Source organism: Coenobita brevimanus, chromosome 33 (assembly GCF_032717465.1).
Source record: "Coenobita brevimanus isolate Jiangsu-jjx chromosome 33, ASM3271746v2, whole genome shotgun sequence".
Lineage (NCBI taxonomy): Eukaryota > Metazoa > Arthropoda > Malacostraca > Decapoda > Coenobitidae > Coenobita > Coenobita brevimanus.
The window spans coordinates 45,567,133-45,586,894 of NC_136986.1; the positions used below are offsets into that span (position 1 = coordinate 45,567,133).

At 42.5% G+C, this 19,762-nt stretch overlaps 1 protein-coding gene across 3 annotated transcripts in view; it reads right to left on the reverse strand.

Annotated features, from left to right (window-relative positions):
• Positions 1 to 19,762, reverse strand: part of RyR (Ryanodine receptor) — a 186,570-nt gene that overhangs the window by 70,966 nt on the left and 95,842 nt on the right. For 2 of the 3 annotated variants that reach the window (XM_080269466.1, XM_080269465.1), the window contains 16 exons: positions 12,999 to 13,123; positions 12,466 to 12,720; positions 11,640 to 11,846; positions 10,448 to 10,480; positions 9,864 to 10,028; positions 9,268 to 9,414; positions 8,272 to 8,433; positions 7,781 to 7,917; positions 7,332 to 7,500; positions 6,612 to 6,740; positions 5,581 to 5,725; positions 5,257 to 5,380; positions 3,461 to 3,493; positions 1,638 to 1,865; positions 501 to 651; positions 227 to 376 (listed from right to left, as the gene is read on the reverse strand). In XM_080269466.1, coding sequence (XP_080125592.1) covers positions 227 to 376; positions 501 to 651; positions 1,638 to 1,865; positions 3,461 to 3,493; positions 5,257 to 5,380; positions 5,581 to 5,725; positions 6,612 to 6,740; positions 7,332 to 7,500; positions 7,781 to 7,917; positions 8,272 to 8,433; positions 9,268 to 9,414; positions 9,864 to 10,028; positions 10,448 to 10,480; positions 11,640 to 11,846; positions 12,466 to 12,720; positions 12,999 to 13,123 — 2,360 coding nt within the window. The remainder of the gene's footprint in view (positions 1 to 226; positions 377 to 500; positions 652 to 1,637; positions 1,866 to 3,460; positions 3,494 to 5,256; positions 5,381 to 5,580; positions 5,726 to 6,611; positions 6,741 to 7,331; positions 7,501 to 7,780; positions 7,918 to 8,271; positions 8,434 to 9,267; positions 9,415 to 9,863; positions 10,029 to 10,447; positions 10,481 to 11,639; positions 11,847 to 12,465; positions 12,721 to 12,998; positions 13,124 to 19,762) is intronic. The other variant, XM_080269467.1, reaches the window with a different exon arrangement.

The window sequence follows — 19,762 nt, forward strand, 5'->3', positions numbered from 1 at the left end:
AATGGTGGTAATGGAAATGTGATCCCCCTTATGAAAACATGACCAAACCAAACCAAACTAAGCAGCTTGAGAAACTTATATGATGAGGCAAAGTTCCACAGGGTGAGTTGCTCTTCCATACTAGAAAACTGATCTAGGGGGGTCAATTTTCCATATACAAAACAATCTAAGTATCAGTTTTCCATGAGGTCAGATATCTATGAAATATACCCTCTCCCTCTCTCACCTCCTGCAGACAGTGGATGCAGTGTTCCAGATCAATGGCAGCATTATTGAAGAAGGTCAGCATGGATGTGCGGATAAACTCTGGAAGACTCTTGGCCAAGGTCTTGGGATCCACCGACCTCACGATTACTTGTAGACATTTCACTGTCACCTGGAAAATGACACAACAGGTACTCAATAAACCATCATCATACCCGAACTGTCATCACTATCATAATCAACATCCTCACCACTACCACCATCATCCACAGATCAGAGACAAACCCAGTACCAACCTTTGTGTCTGATCCAAAGCAGACACTCTTGATGCGCATGAGGTTGGCCAGCTTACAGAAGAGTGATGCCACCATCTCTTTCTCCTTGAGTGATGCTGCACCAACCATGTTTGTTGTTATTGCAACTGCCAAGAAGTAGTTGCGATTTGTGCTGCAATGCAGAGAGAGAGCTGATTTTACAGAAACATGCAAGGAAAGAAAGAAAGAAGGAAAGAAAGAAAGGATGTATGTACATATGAATGGAAGAACATATGGAAGAACATATGGATGGAGGTTTGTAGTGGCTGGAACTGCTAGGAAGTAGTTGCAGTTTCTGTTGCCATGGAGTGAGGAGAATTAACAGAAATGCATGAAAAATGAAGAGAGAGAAAGAAATGCAAAACTGAGTGAATCTGTCAACTTTTCCATCAGAGATCCACTCACTTGATGTAGTGCAGCTGTCGGGTGTCTTCCCTGTTCTCTCCTCCATTCTTCTTTCCTTCCATCCTCTTCTGTCTTCCTTTCCTTCATTCTTTCCTTGTCCTTCTGCCTATGGGTAACATTACACTCCCTCTTCTGTCTTTCTTTCCTTCATTCCTTCCTCTTCCTTCTGCCTGTGGGTGACTCTACACTGAGCGACAAGCTAAATGGTTTCTTGTACACCAGGAAACCATTTACTACCCTGGGTGGTAACCATGTAACCAGATTTTGGTGCCTGGTGGTTTAGTGGGTAATTGTGCTCCAATCGGATTGAGCCGGTGAAGGTTTATATCCAAGGGATGGTTGGGGTTGATTGCTCATGTAATGCCACTCAGGGATGAGTGAGGCTGGTCACTCTCATTTTAAATGTCGGGGACCAACTGCCTAGCCCCGGGCTCCTATGCTACTCATGAGGCAATGTAGGATTGGATGATGAATGAATGAATGAATGATACTGCACCTACCAAGTCCTACGGAACTATGCTGAGAGACGTCTGCTGATGGCTTGAGAGGCTTTATGTTCATGGCAACAGAGTCCAGGTACATAGTTCATCCATTTATATTTATTCCCTATCAATTCCCTAGGGATGGGGTGAGGTATTAAAAAAATAAATAAAAAAGTGAATAAATAAAAATAAATACAAAAAGATACAGGGAGAAAACTGATCCAATACCTACCTAAAGTACTTCTCCATAAGTGGCAGGACCACCTTTGAGAAGAACTTAACATCCTTGGTTGAGGTCTTGAATGAACTACGTCGGGAGAAGTTAGCCGATGGTTTGAGCAGCTTCATGTTGATGGCAGCAGAGTCCAGGTACTGCAGAAGTTTCTCCAGCAGACTGTATGCAAATCTACGCTCCACTGCCCCTGATGCACCTCCTTGATCATCACCATCACCGTGGGCCCTAGGAGATGAATAATGCAGTGTTAGTCTGTTATAAATTGCATTTTTTGATGGTTGTCCTTAAGTTCACAGAGGATTATGGAAAAAATACCCACTATAGTATCATTGGTACCTACACAACTGATTTGTGCATTTTGCCCAATTTACAAGACCACCTGTGGGGGGGGGGGGGAGAAAAAAAAAAAAATGACAGTTGGAAGACACCCCTGACTTGTAATTCATGAGAACTGCTCAAATTTTAAATCTAACCTAACTTCACCAACAGACAACATGCAAATCTAATAATCATCATCATCATTATTATCCTAATCTCCTTTCCCCACCAAAGGATGGAAAGAGGTAAGGTCCAGAAAACATGTAAAAGCAATACATTAATTTTTCATTAAACATGGACCTCACAAAAACTGCCACTCCAAGGAAAAATAGAGAAAGAGAACTGCAGGGGTTAGATAGAGCCTTAATAAACCTCTCCAGCATGAGGCTTTTCCTACGTTAAGTAAAATCACATCAGCAAAAATAAACGAAAGAGGACATCACCTGGATTTCAGGTAATAAAAAAACTGAAGATCACAAGGTAATGGAAAGACAGAGATAGGGAGATGGTTCCAGAGTTAACCAGCTGTGAATATGAAGGTGAGAGTACGGGTTAACTCTTGTATCAGAAGTGAACAGAAAGGGGTGAGTGTAGCTGCAGTGGATGGGTGATGTGTGCCCACCACAATCAGGGGAAGTGGGTTGGTACTGCCAGAGTTTAACAGAGCACTAACCAAAATTGTAAAGGTAAAAGGGGGTCATGGAGAGATACAGGGGCACAATTCAGAGTTTAAATATAAGGCATCCATGTCTAATTGTGAGGTGGTTCAAGAACAACTTAAGGGAGCGTGGAGGTATCCCTCAAAATATGGGGTGGCAACGGATATTCACGGATGTTTCTGAAGATGGCTAGTGTCACCCAAGTAACCCCTCTGGCTAGGTCATTGAAGAGATGAAACACTGCAACAAAGAGAGAAACTGAGGGGAATCAGAGAGAGGAAAACTGATAGAAGAAAAAATTTTGACCGCCCTTTCTGACAAGGTGTACAAGGTGTGCTCCCAACTTGAGATCTGTGCAATGTATAGAAAAGATTAAGATTCCTTGTGCAGAATCAACAATGGAGTTGAGTTAAAACATCACATCAAAGTACTGCCTGAAAGCCTCTCAGTCTGCATATAATGATGCCACAAATACCATTTATTAGACAGGTCCACAGACCTTTCTAGAGAGACAGGACAAGTTACTGATACATAAAAGATTATGATCACAGAAGCGCAATGGAGAAAAATGACCAACAGAATGAGCAAATGGATTAAATTATAAGAAAAAGATACGTACGTTTGAGTCCACATAAATTACTGGAGCAGCAGAGCAACAAGACAGGCTGCCTAGATAAAAATTTTATCACAGAAGCCCAGTGGAGAAAAATGACAGACAGAAAAAGCACGAGGATTTAGTTATGAGATAAATGTCAAGCATTTTTTTAACTCTCTCCAAGATGGCAGGGGACATGGGAAGGTTGCTAGACACAGCCTAGTTTACCTGAGCTGACATGACCTAACCTTCCTTTTCCAGCGCCTCGAACACGTACAACCCTGTGGGGTGGTGATCACTGTTTAACACCATGAATTAGGGCCTGGGAGAGGGAGTGTTAATGGCAGGCATGTAGTAAATATTCATCAGTGCTCTAGATTTAATTATGTTTACAATTTTCTCATTGATAAGGAACTAAATATATAATAATAAAAAAACAACTTCTACATGGGGTGGGGATTGGGGGGGGGGTCTGTCAGTACGGCTGAACAGTCAGGAACCTGTATCGTTTGTCAGACTCAAGGTGAATCCAGGCCACGTCCATTTTGATTCATTCTTGCTACAAGCAGATAATTTTCTGTAACTTAAGAAAGGCACCAGCTACTGAAGGGTTTATTAAAGACATGGCTAACTTTTCCAGGTCAAGAGTCTATCCTCGGTGAAATAAAATCATCATGATATGGCAAGAATACTAGTGGCACTAAATGCAACCCAGGCTAATTTGAAATTGGACTGCAAGCTAAAGATGCCCTCTTGCTGCAGTCCACAATCCTTCCCATGGGGGATAGCGAGAGAATTAGGTAGCATTTGTATAACTGGCCAGTGGAGCTGCATGGTTATATCAGTGCCTCCACATGAAGATATCCTTCTCCAGAACCATGGCAAGAATAATATAAAAATGATATCCCCAGGCTCAAAGGGTTAACTACTGTATTCCACACACTGCTGGTACATTTAGGAATTTACCACACTGAGGTCAGAACTAGACAAAGTCCAATATTAGTGTCCAACTGTGTACTGTTACATTCTCAAATGCCCCACCTGACTCCACCTTGGCTCCACACCTCACCATAAATAACACTCCCCTACCACACACACACACACACACAAAATCCTTGGTCTAACATACAATACATCAATGTCATTTAAACAGCACATCACAAACATTAAAAACAAATTAACACCAAGACTCAATGCCCTAAGGTCACTTGCCCATCCAACATTTGGACACAACAATGAAAACCACCACCATGGTATACAAACAATATATACATTCAGTGATGAATTATGCAAGCCCTGTTTGGGTTTCTAACCTCACTAAAACACACTACAACACTCTACAGACCATAAAGAACAAGACACTAAAAATAATCACAGGCTGCACAGCCTGTATAATCAGGCAACAGAGCCAGTCAGTTATAATTCTGTGACAACATTTGAAGGCACACCCTCCAGCACCTGCATCATATCCAGCACCGATAAACACTGCCTTGAGTGTGTGTACCATGATCTACAGTGTTGGACAGTGACACCCTCATGTTATATCACTGATATAACTATCTGTCCCTCAGCTCCCCCCCTATTCCCCAAAAGAAGGATGGTGGACTGTAGGAGAAGCACAACTTCAGCCGACAGTCCACCAGATTCACATTCAAACGAGCCTGGGGCCACGACAGCAACAACAACCTTGACTTACACAACCAGACAATATTCATCACTACATGTCGTATTCCAGCTTCAGTGTGACAAGGCCTGTGGAATACTAGCTCGGTAACTGCAGGATGATTTAAATTCAGGGATATACCTATCACTGCAATATTCACAATACCTTAACTCTGTCCAATCTTTTCATCATCATCATCCCAACCAAAAATAGAGGAAATACATATCTGGGAGACCTACCAACTGCATGCCCAGTGAAATAAGCCATACAGTCATTCTCATATCAGCCAGGCTTTCAGAATTCTCTCTCTCTCAACAACAACACTGCAACAAAGACAGCAATCTAAGCCCTATAATCTTTCTCTCTCTCTCTCTCAAGTACCTTGTGAGCTTGTATCCCATGAACTGTAGATATTTCAACAGCTCAATGGAACGATATCTGTCCTTCCTTTTCTCCTTCTCAGTCAGCATGTCATATGGAACCATCTGTGGGTGAATGCCACCTCCTGAAGAAAACAAATGTATTTATATAGACAGACAGATTGATAAAAATTTACAGACAGACAGATGGATAGATATAGCCAGAATAAACTGAAACAATGCATCACCACTGTGAGAAGCTAATAATTTGTACGATGATGATGATAATAATAATAATAATAATAATTAGTAATAATAATAACTACTGGTAACAACAAAAGCTCACCACAAGCCTCGACCTCCTCCTTCTTCCTCTTGGCCCAGATGTCATGTGCGTTCTCCGCCAGTCTCTCAGCCATGTTCTGCATCTCACGTGACAGGGTCAGGTTGGTCATGTCCACAGGCTGAGGGTTGTAATTGTATACATCCGACTGTGGGAGAGAGAGAGAGAGAGAAATCAAGAGAAAGTACTATCCATCCCTCATCTAATCCTACATTGCCCCATGAGGATAAGAGGACTATAGAGGACAGTGTTGGTGGAGACAAACCTTATGTAGTGTGGAAGATGAAAGTGGAACAGAGCACTGAGGAAAAAAGAGGAAGAGGAATGTCTGAGAGAGTAAGAAAGGTGTGTGAGCAGCACAGAGACATTTCTGTCATGGCCATCCTCCTTCTGGGTTTTCCCAGGAGGAGATGATAATGATGATGAAGAAGAAAGGGAGAGTGATGGGTGAGGGATAGATAGAGAAGCTAAACTGGGAGAGAAATGGGGTATAAGAAAGGGTGGGAAGCATAAATGTGAGACTGACAGGGGGAGAGACAGGTGTGAGAGAGTGACATGGGAAGAAAGGAAGGGCCACTTGGAAGGTGACTGACAACTAACAAAATGGGTAGGGTGTGATGGGCTCTGAAGGGCAAAATAAACCATCATCCTCATCCCATCTCTTCCTACAGGGGGAGGGGGTAGGGTCCATAACACAAGGACGACAAATATGATAGTGGGGGAACCGATCAACAAAACAGATTACTGTTGTCCATCATGTCCACCCACAAGATACAGCAACTATGGCTCCTCAATAGTTTGATAAGACAATAAACATTAAAAGAATTACTGTACTGTATACACATCAAACAAAATACATACATCACATGAAATATAACATCACAAGAAATATAATCACATGAAGTATTGACAGCACATGAAATATAACATACCATCATCATCTAATCCCATGTTGCCCCATGAGAAGCGTAGGAGCCCGAGGCTAGGCAAGTCAAGAAATATAAACATTGCAATAAATGTAAAAATCAACGTACAGTATCTTGGCGATGCAGCTGTTCCCGTCCGCCTGACCCCGGCCCCTCACTCTCATACTCGATGTTCCAGCTGATGGCAAGCAGAGCCTTGATGGCATCCCTTACTGGCTCACGGTACCTCTCTCGCTCCTGTGGGGGTAGAGACGGTGTGAGATACTGTACTGTATGAAAGAGTGAATACGTATGGTACATTACAGGTAGTACAGATCAGCAGAGAACAGACACAACTCAAAACTTGCAAACTGAACTTGTAAAACTTTGCACATACATTCAGCTTCACAACACCAAGAGCACAGAGAATGCATACATAATACACAGAGTATACAGAGCCCACAGAATACATGCACACACACACACACACACACGGACACACACACACACGCATCACAAGATTTATGATAAACTTCAGGAAGTGAATCTGTGACTAAAATTGAATTAAAAACTCATCAACATGGGTCTCATTCTCAGCCATTACAGAATTACAGTTACTGATAATTTTACCAGGGGGGGGGGGGAGTTTCCCATAAGGTTATCAACAACTGTAGCTCCATATCAACTAAGAATTGGACCTAAGCTGATATATCCAGAACCACATTCTGAGGTTTCTCAAAATCTTACAGGACACCTTGTATAAAGCACAAATGAAAAAAACAAATAATACACACATACATAATTACGTATAAACAAAACTCACAAAAGAAGCACTTCTCCAAAACTCACATAATCAGACAACATGGAGTATGGCTTAAGTCTGGGGTGGAGCTTTTCCTCGCCAGACCAAGACTCGCCATACACCCAGCCACTCTCCAGCTTGCGTGAGGCCCAAGCATCATGGTAGTGCTCACTGAATTTCTTGATTAGGTCCATTATGTCATCATCAAGCTGCACCCTGAACATGACACAAGTATTAAATCATCAATGGCACAGTATTATTATTTATGCCAAAAGAAGGGACAAGTTCACAAAAGATGTCCTTCCTAAAGACAGAAATACCAAAAAAGATGACTCCAGAAACAACCAGTTCTGTCTATGACAAACTAAGTATGCAACTTCAGCTCCAGGTATTGCTTTATACCTTCCAAGATTTACCAGAACTGGCTCTTAGAAGAAAAAAAGATAGTCAAATACAGGGTTATAAACAGTACAGGGATAGACAGAGAGGTACTTACTCTGATGTGTCAATAGGTGTGGGCTTGTAAGGACCCTCAGCGCAGGATGAAGTATTGTACAATTCGTCTTCGTGGCCATGAGTCAAGGAGTAGTCCGGAGGTAGTGAGCAACCAATTGCGGACAAGCAAGGTAGTGCCTGTGGGGTTCAGAGTGTTTATGTGAATAAGCCTGTGTGGTGAGAAGGAGAGTTGGCAAGGATTGAAATCAGGATGATGATGATGATGGTGTTGGTGAATGTGATGATGATGATGACAATGATGATTATGATGAAGAGGTTGATGTAAAACTACAGAACACATTCTATAATGAGGTCTAAAACATCCCACACACCCTGGCAGATAAGTGGGGGCCATTTGCTGGCTGAGGGAGTTACATGACAAACTGATTCCCTTGGGGCTGGGATAAAATTCTTCCCTCTGACTACGGTTAATTTCAGCAATGACAACACAAGAAAATAAATCATATATTAACAATGTAATTCTGCTCCTACCTTGCTGAACAGCTCAGGGTCATACTCCATCTTGGCCAGAGAATCGAAGATGTTTGTGAAGAGAATCATGGTGAGTCGCTTCTCCTCTTCTGATGCCGTGCCGGGGGTGTTGGAGGAAGTGCCGTAGTACTTACCACAACGCTCGTAGTGCAGAGTAAGCAGCTGTGGAGGGAAAGGACCCAGGGTTAAGGACGATATAACCTTAAATACTTCTCGTTCACTTACACTATGATATTTGAATTCTTTCTGTATAATCTATGCCTGTTTTTCTAAACTGCATGGTTTCTTTGCATTTTGGACTGCCACTTTTAGCTGAAGGGTTTGGAAGGCTAGGGTGAGCCGCCTTCTTTGCTCTCCTTGTGTTATTCTAGCAGTTTCTACCCTTAGGCTGTGTCCACAAAGGAAGTGCACAGGCATGGATGGGTGTGGCCAGAGTTATTCTATCACTGTAACCCCACACAAATGGCAACGCTGGCAGTAGGTGGGGGTGGGTGAAAACATGAGACCAAGTGGATCAATGTGAGAAGAACTGACAATTAGCTTTTTATTTTAAACTGTCCAACCAGGGACATGGAATGGATATTTTACAGCTCACAGTGTGATTTCAACTCCATTCTCAGTACAGCAACAGAACATTTATTACATTGCATTGAATAGGCCTGAGAAAAGGAAGGGGGGGGGGGATCCAACCACAGCATTTATTTGTGCCAGATTGCTCTCATTACCACCTACACACACCTGCTCATTTCCTGTGTGGATCCAGCCTTCAACATACAAAGCCTAGTATGGGCCAAGTGGCTTACTGCAATCATCCTCTTTTTTAATTTCTAACCTGCTCTCTAATATATGGTTGCATGCCTCTCTCTTTCTTTGTTCTTTATGGTTCTATGCAGTGTACTATGTATCTACTTAATCAATATCTCTTGCACTATGTATCTACTTAATCAATATCTCTTGCACTATGTATCTACTTAACCAGTATCTCTCGCAACTCACCCTAAGTGCCACAGTAGTGTACTCAGACAGCTTTGACACATCAATGGTCAGCTTTCTCAGCAAAGGCAGGAGGGCAGCTGGCTGCATCTCTCTTGTCAAGGCCACAAGGAAGTCCGATACAGCTTCTCTCTGGCCCTTTGTCAAGATCTGAGGGTGAAATGGCACTTATTAGTTTAAGCTTGATCTGGCTTGGGTTAAGGTGTTACACTGGGTTAGGTAGTTAGGAAGGCTAAGCTATCTGTGGTTGTCAGGTTGTGTTGAGTTGGGTTCATAGGGGCTGTGGCCACATTATAACATATGAATGTGAACTTACATCTCTCTTGGAAGGACAATTTTAGTGTGATGAATATGTGGGTATTCTTAAAAGGACATGGCCAACACTATAAATGGCTTGTTTTCATCTGACAAAGCTAGACCCCTCTCACAACTTAAACACTAAGTCATGGTTGCATGAAGTATAATGTGCCTTAGTTAAGAGGCAGGAATGAACCTCTTTGGTTAGTGGTCATATAAACTCTCTACTCAGACTACACTGAAAGGGGTTGGGATATCTGTCAGACAAAACAAATATAACTACATGGCACAGTAGTGCCCACCTTGCACTTTGAGAGGCGGTACACAGTGTGCAGTGTTGCATCTAGCAGTGGGGCGTGCTGGTCGGCCTCGGCATAGAAACTGGAGTGGGAGATAAGCGCCGGCAGAATGGAGTTGCCGATGTAGCGGTTCAGGGCAAGACCCATCTCAGACTCTGACCCATCAGACTGCAAGCATAATGTGCTTGGTTACCCTGGCTTGGGTTAATTAAATCTCATTTGACTCATTATGACCCATACTGTGCATTAATATCCACTGTCCTGTCTGAACTCAGACAGGCAAAAACATATGGATATCTCACACAGACCTAGTGTAATAACATTACAGAGGACAGTTCATGAAAGCATTGTTAAACAAGTGTGCAAGTAGTACAAATAATCACTTAACAATTTTGCTATCCCAGCCCTGACCACCAGTGTTGACTCCAGCTGAGTTACTAAGCTCACTGTCACTCTGCCAGAATGTGAGAGAAGCGATTCCAAGAAACCAGACACATGGGACGGGAGGGAGGAGTATATATTACTGGGGGAAGGGGAGCACCTTACTGTGAGGGGAATCTTAATGAGACACAGGAAAACAAGAATACCTGTATAGAGGGATCCTGAGTACTTTCCGATATCTGGAAAAAAGGAGGGATGCACCAGATCATGGATTATGTTATCTCCCTGAACATCAGGTATGCAGGATATAATGGAAAAAATTATAAAAAGTTATGTACAGTGGTGGTAGGTGGTGGCGACCATCATCCACTCACTTGATGTAATGCTGCCTACTTCTTCCTTAGCCTTTATCATTCTTTTTCTGTGCCTGCCCTCCCCTCTTCCTATTTCACCCATCTTTCCTGTCACTTCTTATTGCTTTTCTTTCCTTTACAGGTGGCTTTACATTGAGTGACAAGCCAAATGGTTTCCTGTAAGCCAAGAAACCATTTACTACGCTGGGTGGTAACCATATAACCAAACCATACGTGCTCCCTACATGTCAACAAGTGGGTTGGTGGAGGGTTAGTGCCCCTCCCCACAAAACAAATAACTCAAAGTCAAACGGCCACCCCTTACGGGATTATGGCGTCTGGCAATAGATAGATAGATCTGTACAGTATTTTCCCAACACACAATGCCAATTTTACACAAAGTAACTGTGATACTTTGGGTCACCAAATTCTGTTTTTTATTACCAATCAACATGGTACTGACTGCTGGATATATGGTCAAGTTTATCATCATCATCCCATCTCTTTTTCCCACCCACAGATGGGGAGGCAGGATCCTGAATGTAAGAAGGAAGAAAAAAATATGGTGCGAGAACTGAGTAGCAGCATGCCCAATGATATGGGCCATACATTCATTTATCCACCATTCAAGTCCCCTGCATCCTGACTCCATCAACCAGACATGACCATCCACACTTTTATTGCAAAGCACCAAATAATTACCTTATCAAGCAAAGCAGAAGCACACATATCTGGCAGAAAAGAATCAATCCTCCAGCAGACTAAAGAAGAGGTCCTTGTCACCCACCACACCACCAAAACAGACAGTACCAAACTTTACCTACCATCAACCTGACCTCATTTTTTCATCCAGGAATGGGGTAAAGCTTGGTTCAGAAAGCAAGGAATGATAGGACAAGATAGAATGAGAACTAATCAAGAACATGTACCTGTATAGTGAAATAGGCCACATACTCCCTCACACACAATTCAAGTCCCCAGATTCCCTACTCCATCCCACATGCATAATCTTCCACTCATATGTTTTAATGCACCAAGCACTTACCTTATCAAGTGAAGTAGCAGCACGCAGATCTGGCAAGAAAGCATCCTCAAGCAGGCTAAAGAACAAGTCCTTGTCATCCATGCCATACACACGCTCCAGGAAGAGGACGATGCTTTGTTTGTGTGCGGGGATGAGGCCTGGTGGGATGTCACTGCGACCTTCCTCTGCTGCTGTGTTCGAGAGGGTGAAGCGAAGCGACAGCACACCCTACAGGAGAAATGTGGTTTATACTGCACCATCAGCATCATCATAATTTCCATATAATAATGAAGTGAGTAATAAATGAAGCTTGGTATCTGTACTCAACTATACCTCATCTATACCTCTATTCACTCTGACCATCATCATCATCCATACCTCTCTTTCCACTCAAGAATGGGGTGGGGTTGGGCCTAGAGTGAGAAAAAATAAATAAATAAAAAAAAACTGAGAAGGCAAAACTAACTAATGTCTGCCCAACTGAATGGGCCACACACTCATTCACTCACCATTCAAACCTCCAGAATTCTGTCTCCATCTCACAGGCAAAACCTTCCAGCCTTACGTGCTTCATGGCATCTATTAGCTTGAGTCAATTCAACAACATTCATTTCACACACACACACACATACACAAACAGGTGCCAAACCCTTGTCATGTACTCCTCCATACAAAATTCTTCCAACCAGCTCAATCTATAGCACATCCTCCAATGGCACCAGTGACCTCATAACAGTCGTCATCTTCACACTATCATTCTTGCCTTGTAGGATAACATCAGCCTTGGGAGCACTTATGAAATTAGTACCATACCCTCTCTAAATTAGCCTGCATCTTCAAAACACACCTGCAAGTCCTCCAGGGGCACCAGGGACCTCAGAATGGCTCTGGCCCTGAGGGAGTCATTCTTTCCCTGTGCAATGACATTGGCCTCGGGAGCGCATCGGCCCATGAGATCCACCAGGGTGCAGTAGAAGGCAAGGATGGCAGAACCAGTGTCGATGTAGTCTTCGTCATCCTCACTCGCTGGCATTGGATGGTCGATTGGTACAGCTCCCTCTGCTTCTGCACCTAAACGTTGGGCTGCGATACGTTCAGACATCTGCAGGAGAAATGGGAATAGTTGTGGCATGGGGTGGTCAACTGGTACCACTCCTGCTCCTTCCAAGACACTGAACAATGATGGTTTCTACTTTCTGCCAAAAAATAATTTTCTTTCAACCCACCCTATTAGCATCAAAGGTACCCCACAGTGGTCTCACTCTCTTTTGCTCTTGATGCACCTTATTTAACATCAATCATAGCTCTCAGCATGCCCTCAAACTCCCCACTCAATGCAGGACCAAGACACTCCTGTTCTCTCTCTTTCCCTCAACTCACCTTGTTGGCATCAATAATCGCCCTCAGTAGACCTTCACCCTCACCCCTCAGTGCTGGGCCAAGACACTCTGGCCGACGGATCAGCAAACGGATCACCAGGTTGGCGTTTTCTTCCACACTCTCGCCTGTGGGGTCAGAAAAATGTGTCAGGGCTGCATTAGAGTCTAGACCACTTGTAAAAAAAATGCTGAATGTTTGGGTATTTGGCCAGGGACTGTGTGTGGCTCAGGTTAAGCTTTAATCCACTGAGCTGACTATACACCACAAATGTTCAAAAATGCATCTGGCTATATATGGCACTCACTCAAGAATATCTGGCTATATATGGCAACCAATCAAGATTATATCTGGCTATAAACTGCAACTGGTCTGACATTCAGCTCAAGACAGTATCTGGTTCAAAAATGCATTTACTGTACCTAGCCTATACAGTAAAAAGCAAATGCTCAAGAATGCATCTGCCTGTAGGCTACAATCAGGCAAGAACTCACCTGGCCATACACTGCCATCAGCCTGACAAAATGTTCAGCACAGCATTCTACTTATTCTCTGCTCATAACGTGTGTTTCCACAATGGTATTTGCATGTACCATGCACATGTGTTGGGCTGATTCCAAATGCTTTCACAATGCAAGTAGAAATGGATGTAGAATGTGCATAATACACAACATGTGCCCAAACATGGAACATATACTGGACTTATAATAACTGATAATGAGGACTCCCCATACTGGCTAATTCCATTCTTCCTATCTTTTTTTAGAGTTCTTGCAAAATGCATCCATATTTAATAGCTATTTTTAGTTGCTACTCCTCATCCTGCCCTAGGGTGGGAAAGGATGTCCGGATGATGATGATTTTTAGTTTTCTATTCTAGTTACTGAGCTACTTAATATTGATATATATCTAGTTTTTTCTACTTGTTTTCTGGAGGGATAAGTTTACTGTATTGTTACATTAATTAATTTATTGTCATAGTGTGACATCAGGGATAAGGGAATGAATAAAGAGTGCAAGAGATTGTACAGCACGGAGAGTTGCCATTAGGCGACGAAGGCCGATGCGTGCATGTATCTTGGAGCCTTTACAAATGAAATAAAATGATTCTCAGCATATTTTCACAAATAATATACAGTACTGTACTGTACTGTGCCACTGTATGAAGATGGCCTCTTCCGCATCAAAACAAAAGTAAACAGAAATTGGTAAGGAAGAGTTGATGGACAGCCTCCTAAGGACTGACTCAACAATATGGTACACAAATCTGAACAGTGAACAACATTTGAACTCTCATGAACACAACACAATGAACATATATGGGTTAGCCGAACACAGAGGGAGAGGCTGATTGAACATTTGGTGGGGGTGTGAACAAGCATGGATTATTTTGTAATGCTTATTCTGTAACACTGGGTGAACATGGATACAAAAGAACATGAAGATACAGTAACTGATATACTACTTCATGGTAGAGCTCTCTAACAGGCTGGCACATCAAGGGTAGGCATTTGTGTTATGTAATGATATAGTGAATTACTCCCGTTGCCATCACACCATTTTCAAGATGCCTGGTGGTCAAGTGGATTAAGGCATTCCAACCAGATGTGGCTCATGGGATCTCCTTCCAAGAGATGGTTGGAATTTACTGCTCAGGGAAAAGAAACTGGTTACTTTTGCCTTCAGTATTGGGACTAGGTAGCCTGGCACTGGGTCCTTATGCTCTAGATCAGACAATATTGGACTGGATGGATGGATGATGGGTAAACACTAATATATAAAAAGAACATATCAGGGTACAAAGAGCAAGTGTTGTCTGTAATAAGTCATAATTAACCCATAACTTAACCTGGTGTAAGAACACATATTAAAGTAAAAAAAGAATTACAGTGTAGTCTCTTTTATCTGAAATTCTTTTAATCATAATATGCCATTAACCATAAGTTTTACTAAAACGTTCTCATTTCGATTAACCGGAAAAATCTGAAATCTATCCGAAAATTCAAATGTGGTGGGATCGTTTCGCGCCACTAGCATTAGGTTACGGTTGCTCCTCTAGTCAATACAGCGAACACTGGTTGCACCAGCCCCCATCCACCACCTCGGAAGATTTGGATGATGTGGGAGATGATATGGAAATGACTGAATACGAAAACAGAAAATATGAAAAACAATTAGGTTTAAGACTTTATTTGTTCGAACTACTTACAGTGAATTACGTAATTGTTTTGGTGACGGTTTATTTAAGTTTGAGTGAAGATTTATTTAAGTTGACAGTTTCTATTACAGTTACAAAAGTGCAGTTACATACATAGTTACTACAGTGTATTAAGTGCTTTGGTGATGGTTGAGTGGCTTTTGGGGTGCTGGTGGTGGTGGTGGGCTAGACGTCGCCAGAAATGGGTGATGGGTGAGTACAATACTGTTCCCTTGTATCCTACATATTATTACAGTATCTTTTATCCGAAAAAATCGATTAAACGAAACTTTGAAAGTCCCATGATTTTCGGATAAAAGAGACTCCACTGTACAAAGGACAAGTGTATGGCTTCTGTAACACTTTTGGGTGAACAGGAATTATTAAAACTACGAGTGGAAGGTTATGGGAAAGCCTGAAGTTTTCTTTTCATCATACTTTCTAAGGCCTCAGGTGGTGTAGTTGGTGAAGCTCTCTGACTGAAGCATGCAGTGGTTTATGGGATATAGTCCAGAGGTGATTGGAGGTGTTTGTATTATGAAAAATGCTACCAGGGGCATAAGATGGTCTGCTAGCCTTAAATGTTCTGGACTATAGTACCCTAGTCTTGGCACCCTGCAGTTTTAAAGAGTAGTATGTTTATGGCAGTTGCTGTTTGATGATGACAACATGCTTAACCTTTCTCTATCACTGCTGACTACACTTTGTAATGCAGGATGCAGGCTATTCACATCTGACTAGTACAGGTGTTCCATTAATGACTCAAAAATTATGAGTTACCGTATTTGGGGGAAAAAAAAAAAAAGTTATTTGAGAAGAGCTTGTGGAGTCACATGGAGAGACAGATTGACAAATGAGGAAGTGAAGAGTGTTGTGGTGTGGATGTGGATGTGATAGGAAGCATTAGGAGAAACACACTGAGGTGGTCTGGCCATGTAGAGAGGATGGAGAGTGAGAGACTGATGAGGAGAGTGTATGTGAGTGAGGTGGAGGCCAAGGATGAGATGGAGGGATGGAGTGGAGAGGCATATGAGAGAGGGGGATGTGAGCTGGGAGCAGGGCAATGAAATGGTGGGGGACAGGGCGACAGAGGGGATTTGTCTGTGGCCACCCCGTATGGGATTAAGGCGTCTGGCAACAGATAGATATATAGATAAATTAGGCGTATGCCCACATCTTTGTTCACTCAGTTTTAATAATAAAGAGCTTAGCCTAAAATGTAAGGGGCAAACAACAGTGGTAAAGCACAGTTTAAATAACAAAATACCAACAGAAATACAAAGGTTACAAACACCAAGAGCAGACAACTGATGGCCTATGAAGCTCTGGCCTGGATACAGTCCGGAAACAAATGCTGTAAAACCAATATGGACAATGTATTTTGCATACAGTGTATTATACTGTTGCTACCTGGGAAAGGGGCACTCATTTATAGAACATTGTCTATGCAGTCCCTCTATTTGCCACACACTTTCACCAACTATCTTCTCTCTCAATGGCAATCCTCATGTCTATTTTTTCTCTTTCCTTTTTTCTGCTGTCTTTTTTTTTGGGGGGGCCTCCTCAAATCTCTCCCTCTCTCTCTAGCATACACGTAAGCAGCAGCCAAAGCAAAAGATGCTAAGAGTGAACATTTCTGACTCAAACACAAAAGCTGCTGAAAACATTAACACAGCAAGCTATTTAGCAATCACAACAAAGTTGGTTTTCATTCATGGTATGAGTAATGATATGGGACGGCCAGGTTACATGCAGACAGATGACAAATACAAAGAGAGACAGACAGACATACTATAGACAACCAGACACAGCATAGAAAGAGTGAGAGAGTGATAATTTGCTTACTTTGCTACAATAGAGAGAGAGAGAGAGAGAGAGAGAGAGAGAGAGAGAGATACCTTGCAACTCCTGGTCCCGGTTTAGACCTGGCAGAAGATGGTACACTACATATGGTGCAACTTACTCAAGGTACAATCTAAGTTACAGCTTATGTGGATAAAGACACTGGCTTATCATCAGATCATACACAGTCCTGCCAGTTGATGTATCAGTGAATCAAACAATCAGTATAATTATTAATAATAATAAACTGGTCTTCTGTTTCCCCAAAATGTCAGTTCTATCCATCCATCCATCATCCAATCCTACGTTGCCCCATAAGGAACATAGCAGCCCAGGGTTAGGGAAGTTGGTCCTGACATTTAAGATGAGAGTGACCAGCCTCACTCATCCCTGAGTGGCATTACGTGAGCAATAAACCCCAACCATCCCTTGGATATAAGCTTTCACCGGCTCAATCCGATTGGAGTGCTGTAATTACCCACTAAACCACCAGCCGCCATAATTTGGTTATATGGTTACCACCCAACATAGTAAATGGTTTCCTGGTGTACAGGAAACCATTCGGCTTGCCACTCAGTGTAGAATAACCGATAGGCAGAAGGAACAAGAAAGAATGAAGGAAAGAAAGACAAAAGAGGGAGTGTAAAGTCACCCATACGCAGAAGGACGAGGAAAGAATGAAGTAACTTCCTAAAATAAATCCTCAGCACCCAACACCTTTACACTTACAAGAGGTGCTGAAAGGGACCCTACAAGTGGTGGCACCACACACCTGCACAGAGCAGATTTGACAGCCATCTGAGAGCCAAACCTCATATTTCCCTACACCTCACTGAAGGAGGGACCCTGATCCAACCCTGGTGAGGCACTGTCTACCACACAGGGCTCTGGATCCCAACAAAATGTATGTACACTACTGTACTGTAGTTATTGGATGACCTCAAAGATGCACCTGCTTACCTGTGGTCAATAGGTCTACTCGGCCAGATCAACCAGGGTTATGAACAACATTTACAAAAATCATGACATTATTCATGTACATTTTAAACTTCACCTGCAGAAGAAGCAGCAACCAGACCCTTACATCATCCATTTCAATACCTCTCTCAATGCTGTAGCTTTTAAAAATCTGTCTTTTCAAAGATTCATGGGAAGTCAGCTATCTCATGGATAAAGGAAATCTATTATGTAACATAGGGATCATATAGGAAATTGACCAGTAAGAGAATATGACTACTGAACGGCTCTATCAATCAACCAAGTGACACCATGCTTCCCTTTAGGAATCCCCATACAGAGGTTGGACATAGTACAGCTGATGTTTCGATGGACTGGAAGCTAAAACAAGTGACACAACCAGCTAATTACTTCCTAGCAGTTGCTGGAAACTGTTGGGAAAGAGAGAAAGCTAGGATGTGTAAAGATATGTAACAATGTGAAAATCCCATCTTGGACTGAGTATATGTACTCGTGGCTGAATGCTTCCTGCCTGAAACATGACTGTGTGGCTAGCTACCAAGCCTGTAGTTACATTTCACTCTCATGGCTGGTCATTCACCACAACTGAGATTTCTGTCCTTCTGTAGCTTATTTTCTAACCTCCATGGCAAAATAGGAGAATACTATGGCTCTACATCCTTTCCATAGCACTTCTTTCTGACTAGTACCATATTCTAACATTAATCTCCTGCTGTAGAAGCATTCAAGATAGACAGATTGCAACTGTATGCCTAGTAAAAGTCATCAGAGTAATGGCTGCCCTCCCTCCACTAACTCCATGAGCAATAAACCCCAACCATCCCTCAGAATAACACCTCCATGGACAACATCCAGCTGGGGTGCCTAACCCACTGGACCACTGGGTATCTCAAGATTTTATTAAGGCAACAGGCTAATCCAGTATAGGTTGTTTGTTTTCATCTGATGGAACTGAGCCAATCACAGCTAGAATATTAGGTCAAGGTTGCACGAAATTCTTGAGCCTTAGTTATGAGGCAGGAATGAGTGTCCTTGGTTACTAGTCAATGTTCTCCTTCAATACGACTACACTTGTCCATCAAAAAAAGGCAGCGTCACACTGGGCGAAAAGTGGTTAACATGCAAGCCAGTTTTGCGACCCGCTAGCCAAACTGACCCATGGTGAGCAAGATTTCGCTTGCAAGGCAAAGTGGATGACAATTTTTGCTCACAGCTTGTTGGTGGGATTAGAACTCAAATGAATCTATATTAATTTTGTAACTGGTGAGAAAATACTCTGTTATTCACAGAAGGAAACGTAACTAAAATTGTTAAGTACCTGTAATTTAATTCTTGTGGTTTTTATAATTTCTTTTGTTTTTCCTGTGACATGAAATAAATAGTCAGACACTCGGGTGACCAGCCGCAGAGGCTGTCTGTTTTGTTTCCAAACAACAAGTGGAAATCAGATTGTAACCAATATTCGATATGGATCCTGGGGCAAGGAAAACTCTAGTAGACTGCCTTGTGGCTCTGGAGTTGCTGAAGTATGTTAGGCAGTTACAGAAACTGAGGAAAAGGAAACGGGTACGCCATGGAGGTTTGTTTACAGCTGACCACAAGGTGCCAGGGCAGATGACACTGCTTGTCGTTTCAGCTCACAAAAACACGTATATGATGGCAACTCGAGTCTGCTAGCTGTTTCACCTCACAAAAGCTGCTCACACATTAGCCACTTTTGGCCCAGTGTGGTGCCACTTTGAGGTGAAAG